The 10457-nt window shown below is 30.4% G+C and overlaps 1 protein-coding gene across 1 annotated transcript; it reads left to right on the top strand.

The window, feature by feature from the left end:
* Positions 1–1594: 1594 nt before the first annotated feature.
* On the top strand, positions 1595–2364 carry LOC116006216 (rapid alkalinization factor). The gene has a single exon (XM_031246513.1). It carries the CDS (start codon positions 1724–1726, stop codon positions 2090–2092), a length of 369 nt encoding a protein of 122 aa, XP_031102373.1. The 5' UTR covers positions 1595–1723; the 3' UTR covers positions 2093–2364.
* Positions 2365–10457: the final 8093 nt, after the last annotated feature.

Genomic DNA, 10457 nt, shown 5'->3' on the forward strand with positions numbered 1-10457 from the left:
TAAAGGACAAAAAATGGTCATGTCACAATAATACTAGGACAAAAAGTGGATGTTCTAATAAAAAAGGACTAAAAGTGAACTGTCACCTATAAATCTAGGACCAAAAATGGAATTAACTCTAATGAAAGTATATATCTTTTTAAATTTTTTGATAACGAATAATTTTTATTGTAGAAAATAAAGACATATAACTAATGAAATTATATCTTTTTGTTTATAATGAATAATTTTTATTGAAAAAATAAAGACAATATAACTAATGAAATTATATATTTTTTTTTAATTTTTTGATAATGAATAATTTTTTTTTCAATAAAGACATTGTAATCATCCAATCTTAAGCTAATTTATTTTAATTTAATAAGAGTAATAGAGTAGGGTATTTACTTTTAAATAATATACTTTAACATATTTTATTTTAATAATATACTTTAACATATTCGTAGTATATGTTTAACAATTATGCCAACTCTTATTCGGATGAAGTTCGAACCTAAGACCTTTCTTATAGAAATTAATGGGTAAGTTAAAAGTTAACAGAATATTCCGTTACTAAAGTTTATACTAACGGAATGTGATGTTATTTAAGATAAGAAAATAATATAATAGATGGTAAAGAAGGAAAATCATAAAAAAATTACTAAAATCAAAATAATATAAACCATTCGTTTAAGTAAATAATTACCACCAACAATCAAACATTTTTTTCTTTCCGTTAGAGCCTTAACTTTATTGACTCTTATTGATTGTAGATTTAAAAATGTGTTAATAATCACTTTTTATTTATAATAATTGATATTCTTATTAGTGAAATTTTTTTTCAAAAATTATACCTTCTTTGTCCCATATTGTTTGTCCTACGTACTATTTATTTGTAAAATCAACTCTTTCTTCTTTGCTTATTTCTATTAGCTTTTTCATATAAATTTTAATTTTGATCTTTTGTGTTTAATAATACTTTTAGTATAGTTTCAAAATATATAAATTTTACATACTAATTCTAAACTTAATATTATGAAAAATTAAATTATAAATAATCTCAATCAAGCATCGTTAATCGAACTTACACATAAAATGACCCAAAGAGAGTAGTTTTTTTTTTGTTTTTTAAATCCAAGTAAACATTGAGATGTGAACATCTTTGAAAAATTCAAAGTTGAAACTCCAACCCTCTTATTACAATGAGTTCTACTACATGGACTCCAAAATCATACTCCCTCACTTGTACTCCATGACGTGGCAATCAATGATAGGATATTTTCATCAAGTGGGTCCCAGGAAAAAGTGTTCACATCAAATTTTTGTGAGAGGGGGTATAAATTGGGAGTAGGAAAAGGGAGCCATATAGGATTTTCCCATTACAATTTTTTTTTTGAAATCAACACATAATCCAACTTTCATTTTGTCATGTTGTCAACTCCCCTTTCCTCATTGTGTCTCTCCACTCCCTTGTAATTGTATGTATTGCCGGCCGTTTAGCGTTTGCTCTCTCTAAAATCTAAAGTAGTGGGGGTCCACTCTACGGTGGCAATTTCGTGATAATTTACTAGATTGGGGGTTATTTCTTACCTCTCACTGCTTATAACACAACATCCAGGCTTCTCATTACTGGCAAGAAAGAGAATCAAACCTGAGCGGCGGAGCGGAAAGAAGAAGAAGAAAAGAAATCAGAAGACAGAAGAAAAGGATTTCCGGTTTTGTTGCAGGAAATCTCAGCAAAGAAATGGCGTTCTCTTCTCTTTCGTTTCTGAGTTTGATTTTCTGTGTTGCTGTGATGCTAAACTGCGCCTACCTGTCGGCGGCGGCGGCGAGTGGGGACCACGAATTGGTGAGCTGGATGATGCCGGCGGGATCCGGCGGGAGGTGCAAGGGCAGCGTGGCGGAGTGCCTGGGGGATGCGGAGGAGCTGGAGATGGAGAGCGAATCGAGCCGGCGCATATTAGCCACCACGCGGTACATCAGCTACGGTGCGCTGCAGAAGAACAACATCCCCTGCTCCCGACGCGGCGCTTCCTACTACAACTGCCGCCCCGGCGCCCAGGCCAACCCCTACACGCGCGGCTGCAGCGCCATTACTCGATGCAGGGGTTAGTTAGATCACATCATCGTCTCTCTCTCTCTCGTCTTCAATAACTCCACTCACTCCGCAATTGCTTCTTCATCGGTACATTTTTTTTTCTCCTTATTTTTTCAATTTTAAAACTTGTTTAGATTGGATTGTTTGGTATACGCAATGAACAATGTGAAAAGAGATTGAAGATGTATACTGCGCCTTTTCCTTTTCCTTTCTATGTTTTCTCTCTCTATATATACATTTTCCGTTATCAAATTGTCTGTCAAATATAAGTAATTATGTGTATTTAATTGTTCCTCCTTTTTTTAGTACAATTTCTTTCTCCAATCTCCATCATAAATTCACACCAAATGATACTCTTCATCAAATTTTATCTCAGATAACTTGACTTGTAGCCCTTTATCTGATTATTCTCATAACCAAATGACATAAGTATTATTCATGAATTGTGGAATGATTAATGATAATGAAATTACTCCAAAGTTTGATGATTTGCATATATCATATATGTTGACTCTGGGTTGAATTCAGGTCAGAAGGCTGTGTTGTTTGTTGAATTTAAATATATAGTAGTGGATGATCCTTAACTTGTGAGATGAGATTCATATTTGAGTGACTGTGCCCCCATGGCTAAAACCTAACATCATAGGAGAAGATTGAGCAGATTTGAAAACGCAAGCCTTGTATGCATTTTACTCCCTTCTCCATTTATCATTTATTCGGAGCAAACTTTAATTCACATTTATTTAGAACAATTTAAAAAAATGTTACTACATTTCATTTATTTTGGTCCATGCTTGGTAACATAATTAACTTATTTGCCAATTTTAGTTTTTTTTTTTTTTTTTGAAAAATGCCAATTTTAGTTTATTTGATCACTATTAACTGTTTGATTTGGTTAAATAGTCAATATAAGTGTTTGATTAATTAGTTTTTTTTATAATAGTTTATTTGCTCCAAAACGTTAAAATTCAAAAGACTATTCAAACCCACTAAAATCCAAAACGCTATAAGTCATTTTGTATATAATCAGCTATTAGCTCACAGCTAATTTACTAAATATCTTTCTACAATCAACTAATGTTATCAACCAGTTAAATTCACTAATCTAATCATCTAACAGTTATTCGTTATTAGCTAATATATATTTACCAAACACCCCATTTTATCAAAGAATCATGTCAAATGCAAATATTTGTTTTTCCGGACACAAAATTTGCATTGCAATTAACAATTACAAATAAATAGTACAAAGTATTTGCACATTTTATGCTGAGAGAGATAAGATTACCAATTTCAAAATGGTTAGTTGAAAAGAATCTCTCCTAACCCCCACCATGTGGAGAAAGAAGTCATGCCTTTACCACTTAAAAAATCTTGGTTTGCTAGAGCATATGCAATTCTATATAGACGCAAGTTGATACGTCACTATCTCTTTCCATTTCACAAGATTTGGAATCAATTATATGGAGAAAATACAAGTAGCTGAGTGGTCTATTTCTATTTTCTAGGCATCTACCCATTCGTGTATAGAGTATATCAAGTGAATTTCATTTTTTTTTTCTTCTCTTTTTCTTAACATGTGTATTAATTGGCCACATAAACATTTACTTTTGTATTTTAAGATAAAAAATTAAAAATTATATGAACATGTATAATGTCATGAAACTAATTCCCAGTATTTGGAATTTGTAACGCAATTATAGCATATCTTGTGATTTACTTCATTTATTAGTTTCAAGGAGGGGCTCTTAAGTTTAGAATTCAAACATATGAAACTAATTCTCAAATTATAAGCAATTAAAAGATTAGTTCCAAAGTTTAAGGACTAGAATAAATGTTGTCAAGATTCAAGAATGTGATACAATTTATGGAGACAACTCCTATTCATAGGTAATTGCACAACTTTATTTTACATCTAATTTTTTTTTTTTTGAATACTATTTTACATCTAAATTAAGTACTTGTTTTGTCTATTTTGCTCTTCATATTTATTATTCATTGGTCAAGCTAACTTTCTTATTTGTTTTTTTTTATTTAGTATTATCTTATTATTTTTAAATTTGATTTTTTTCTATTTAATAATTCTTTTAATGTAGTTTCTAATTATATAAATTTAATTAATTTATAAACAAATATTAAACTTTTGAATGGTAAAGAAACTTTACCCAAACCTTATTAACTTCTGAGTATATACATTTCGAATTACAACTCGTTCTTCCCACCTAGGATATTCTCTATTGTTAAGCAAATTGCTTTTCATGAACCAATCTTCTTACTTTTAGGTCAAGCCCATAGTGCACTCTATAGCTCCATTCCGTTAGCCATTTAAGAACAACCTCGGTAGTGATTTTTGCTGTTTTTTTTTTCTTTTTTCTTCTTTACTTCTTGATGAGGTGGAAGAAAGAGAGCAGAAGAGAGAAGAAAAAAATTTGTAATTGTGACATTTTGTGAGGTCCGTAGGAAAGGAAAAAAAAAAAAGCATAACTCACGTTCATTTCACGCACTAATAGAGCCCAACAAGTGCATACAAGCAGTGCCGGCCCTGGGCAAATCTGCCTAGGGCCTTTGCACAGGGCCCCCAATTTCTGGGGGCCCATGTTAAAAAATAATACATTATATATACTGATACATTGTTGATCAGCGCAATTTTAGTTTTGAAATTCAAACCCTATTGTCTATTACCTTAACCGACTAATCGTACTACCGTAGCTTGATCAACCCTCCTCAACGCACCGCAAGCCTACGTCTTTTGGCATCAAATTAAGTGATCAAATAGCAATACAACACTACAACATCTACACTACAGGTTCTGGTTCAACATTCATGATTATTCCTTATTAATTACTATGACATTCTGTGATTGATTAACATCAAAATTTTTGTACTTGATATCAATTTTTGGTTGATTACTTTATTTTAATCAAGAATTTGTTTCTTATTTAATTATTTGTTTGTAGAGTTTCTAAATATTTTTTTTAGGGTTTATAATTATGTCCTCTAGAAAATATTCATCTGGGTTTGAAAATAGTAAAAATAAAAGAAGAATTGAGCAACTAACTCAATCTCAATCGGAAACTCATGAAAAATTCATTACAAGAAAAAAAAAAAAAAAAAAAAAACTTAGAGATGAGCAAAAAGATGATGCCAAGGAAAAACTGTTAGATGATAATCTTCATATCGAAGATCAAGATGATTGTGAGATTAGAAAAACTTTAAACGATAATGTGCACAACGATGATAGGTATCACCGTGACAATGAAAATAATAATTAGAATGTTGATAGTTGTTTATATGATGTTGGTCACAGTGATAAACCAAATAATTCACTTTTATTTGACATATATGATGATCCAAGAAATTGCGATGTCCTTGATTCTAAATTAATAGATATTCTTGTGAAAGATGGTCATAAAAAAGATTTATCAATAAATAAAGGTCCCAATAATAAATTCTCTAGAAGATTTTCATCAGCATTTTACACAAGATATTTGCCAAATGGGGAGAAAGTGCAAGAGAGACTTAATGAATTAGCTTTAATCTCTATTGAAAATGAGATCTTGGAAGAAGTTGATATCAAAAGTTTGATGGATGATTTTGTGTCTAAATGTGGACGACGCATGTCACTTTCTAAATGAAATTTTAGATGTATTTTTTTTATATATAATATTTATATTTTAATTTTTTTTACACAGAACAACTATTATTTATATATAGAAATTACTTGAAAAAGAGACTCAAATTAATATATTGCACAGGACCCCAAATTTTATTGGAGTGGCCCTGCATTGTTCTTTTTTCTTCCTCTCTTACTCCCGTCTATCTCCCACTTGGTAAGAAAAACTCCGATAAAAAAAATCTCCTTATTGATGAGTTACTCTAATTGCGTCATGAGTTCGGGAGCATGCCCCATTAACAAATATCGTGAATTGATATATATATATATATATATATATATATATATATATATATTNAAAAAAAAAAAAAAAAAAAAAAAAACTTAGAGATGAGCAAAAAGATGATGCCAAGGAAAAACTGTTAGATGATAATCTTCATATCGAAGATCAAGATGATTGTGAGATTAGAAAAACTTTAAACGATAATGTGCACAACGATGATAGGTATCACCGTGACAATGAAAATAATAATTAGAATGTTGATAGTTGTTTATATGATGTTGGTCACAGTGATAAACCAAATAATTCACTTTTATTTGACATATATGATGATCCAAGAAATTGCGATGTCCTTGATTCTAAATTAATAGATATTCTTGTGAAAGATGGTCATAAAAAAGATTTATCAATAAATAAAGGTCCCAATAATAAATTCTCTAGAAGATTTTCATCAGCATTTTACACAAGATATTTGCCAAATGGGGAGAAAGTGCAAGAGAGACTTAATGAATTAGCTTTAATCTCTATTGAAAATGAGATCTTGGAAGAAGTTGATATCAAAAGTTTGATGGATGATTTTGTGTCTAAATGTGGACGACGCATGTCACTTTCTAAATGAAATTTTAGATGTATTTTTTTTATATATAATATTTATATTTTAATTTTTTTTACACAGAACAACTATTATTTATATATAGAAATTACTTGAAAAAGAGACTCAAATTAATATATTGCACAGGACCCCAAATTTTATTGGAGTGGCCCTGCATTGTTCTTTTTTCTTCCTCTCTTACTCCCGTCTATCTCCCACTTGGTAAGAAAAACTCCGATAAAAAAAATCTCCTTATTGATGAGTTACTCTAATTGCGTCATGAGTTCGGGAGCATGCCCCATTAACAAATATCGTGAATTGATATATATATATATATATATATATATATATATATATATATTAATACAACTAATTAACTCTATTATATTGTAGTATCTGTTCAAACATACTTTTTCAATCTATTGGAGCGGAGCACAAAGAGTACTGAATTGATATTTAATTATTTACATTGTATAAAGGCAAGACAAGAATTTGACAGGATCACATCAATATTTGATTTCAAGGGTGAGCGTGTGCGATTGGTCTTTGCCAATTGTAAGTTGCAAAATCACCATCAAAAGTGGNAAAAACTGTTAGATGATAATCTTCATATCGAAGATCAAGATGATTGTGAGATTAGAAAAACTTTAAACGATAATGTGCACAACGATGATAGGTATCACCGTGACAATGAAAATAATAATTAGAATGTTGATAGTTGTTTATATGATGTTGGTCACAGTGATAAACCAAATAATTCACTTTTATTTGACATATATGATGATCCAAGAAATTGCGATGTCCTTGATTCTAAATTAATAGATATTCTTGTGAAAGATGGTCATAAAAAAGATTTATCAATAAATAAAGGTCCCAATAATAAATTCTCTAGAAGATTTTCATCAGCATTTTACACAAGATATTTGCCAAATGGGGAGAAAGTGCAAGAGAGACTTAATGAATTAGCTTTAATCTCTATTGAAAATGAGATCTTGGAAGAAGTTGATATCAAAAGTTTGATGGATGATTTTGTGTCTAAATGTGGACGACGCATGTCACTTTCTAAATGAAATTTTAGATGTATTTTTTTTATATATAATATTTATATTTTAATTTTTTTTACACAGAACAACTATTATTTATATATAGAAATTACTTGAAAAAGAGACTCAAATTAATATATTGCACAGGACCCCAAATTTTATTGGAGTGGCCCTGCATTGTTCTTTTTTCTTCCTCTCTTACTCCCGTCTATCTCCCACTTGGTAAGAAAAACTCCGATAAAAAAAATCTCCTTATTGATGAGTTACTCTAATTGCGTCATGAGTTCGGGAGCATGCCCCATTAACAAATATCGTGAATTGATATATATATATATATATATATATATATATATATATATATTAATACAACTAATTAACTCTATTATATTGTAGTATCTGTTCAAACATACTTTTTCAATCTATTGGAGCGGAGCACAAAGAGTACTGAATTGATATTTAATTATTTACATTGTATAAAGGCAAGACAAGAATTTGACAGGATCACATCAATATTTGATTTCAAGGGTGAGCGTGTGCGATTGGTCTTTGCCAATTGTAAGTTGCAAAATCACCATCAAAAGTGGAATCATTCCTATGGTTTTGAATCGATTCTATGCCACAAAAGACCATCGTGATCACATGGACACCATGATTTAATGATTTCCATTATTGGGTTCTTAAAGAAGCTTGTTGGTTGTTAGTGATGGGGAGGGACCCTTTTGCACTAGTCAATAATAATGAACTACATACATAAATTATATTCAATCAGTGGAGCATGCTTCATAATCTATGTGGACCAAGATAATACGCGACAAATATGTAACAATTATGTATATTATCAAATTAAACTATAGTAAAATTAAAATAATATTTTACTATTGCTATAATAAACCTATTATATGCATAAAATGAAACAAAAAAAAAACATAGTTTATACAGATATGTATATTGTCAAATGAACATGTAGTAGAATTAAAATGATACTTTAGTGTTGGTATAATAAACCTATTGTAATTATAAAATAAAAATGAATAGCAGAGCTGATTATATATATATATATATATATATATATATATATATAATCAAGATCATAAGCGAACTATCATTCTCGTGCGAATTTGCGAACTACTTAAGCAATGCACCGCAATTACTATATGAATGCACCACAATGGTTGCTTGACGAAATTGAGGAGATGCCGTGCATTCATATAGTAATTGCAGTGCATTTCTTTAGTTTGCATGTTTGCATGGGAAGAGAAATTCGCACTTGAATCGGACTGTGTGTGTTTATGTGTTCTCAAATGAACATGTTTTGGAACTAAAATGATACTCTGTACTTTGTATTGTTATAATTAACCTATTGTGTGTATAAAATGAAATTGGGTAGTAGGGACATGAAGTGTAATTAAAATGATTTTTTTTTGAAAAGAAAAATTAGTGTATAAAAAACGAAAGTAAAATATAATGCGTACTATGGTCCACGATGCTTATATGGATCATGTGTAAAGTAAAATCTCTGTACATTATATTTTTTTGTCACACTCCATTGGGCTTTGCCCAACTTCATCAAATGTTCCGAAAAATCAATTAATTTTAGAGGCGGCTAACATTTTCTAGATCCAAATTTCCATGTTCTACCTATTATACAACTTGGAATTTGTATAGGCACTGCCCTTGATTTTTTCTTTTTTTTCTTTTATTTATTTTTTTATTTTTATTTTATTTTTTTTATTTTAAAGTTCATTTTATGTGCAGTAGTATAATAGTTATTTTGGTTTTGAAAATTAATTAGTGTTTATAATAATATAAATTATAATGGAGATATTATAAATAATTTATTCAAATATGGTCATATAAATGATAAGTTTGAAGTTTACAGTTTAATAAAATTGTACTTTTTTAAAATTTGTTTAGATATTAAAAATTTCTTTTATACACAACATTCATAGTGATGGACTATTTGAGAGATTCTTTCCGAAGAAAATGTTATATTTCATATATGAAAGATCTGCTGGTAAGACTCAATCCTTGGTCTCTTCTCCCAAACGTCACTCATGTGACCAGTTGAGTTGCCCATGCAAGCAATACTAACTATTCCTAAGATCATGTAATCACAATCTATCTATATTTACAATTCATAACCCTCCCTTTCAAATTGGAGAATAGATGTTAATCATGCCCAACTTGTTGCATAGATAATTAACCCGATTACCATTTAAAGCTTTTGTAAAAAGATCCATGAGTTGTTCTCCAGTCTTCACAAATCCTGTAAATATCAAACCTTGTTGTATTTTCTCGCGAATAAAGTGACAGCCAACTTCTATATGCTTGGTTCGTTCATGAAAGACATGACTGGATGCAATATGAAGAACGACTTGATTATTATACAATATTTTTTCTAGAATAGGCTCTTTGAAACCTGCCTCATTCAACAGATTATCCATATTACCTCACATGTATATTGTGTCATAGCCCTGTATTTTGACTCTGCACTTGACCGTGATACAACGTTTTGCTTCTTACTCCTCCATGAAACTAAATTCCCACCAAAGAAGACACAATATCCAGCCGTAGATCTTCGATCTTCCTTAGATCATGCCCAATCAGCATCTGTAAAACACTCAACTCTGGTATGTCTATGATTTCTATATAGGATTCCTCTTCTACGAGCTCCTCTTGGATAACAAAAGATTTGTTCCACAGCAGCCCAATAATCATTTGTTGGGGATAACATGTACTGACTCACCACACTAACCGGATATGCAATATCATGACGAGTCACTATCAGATAGTTTAGCTTTCCAATTAACCTTATATACCTTTCGGGGGTCTCCAAATAGTTCTCTTTCCTT

Source organism: Ipomoea triloba, chromosome 15 (genome assembly GCF_003576645.1).
Source record: "Ipomoea triloba cultivar NCNSP0323 chromosome 15, ASM357664v1".
Classification (NCBI taxonomy): Eukaryota; Viridiplantae; Streptophyta; class Magnoliopsida; order Solanales; family Convolvulaceae; genus Ipomoea; species Ipomoea triloba.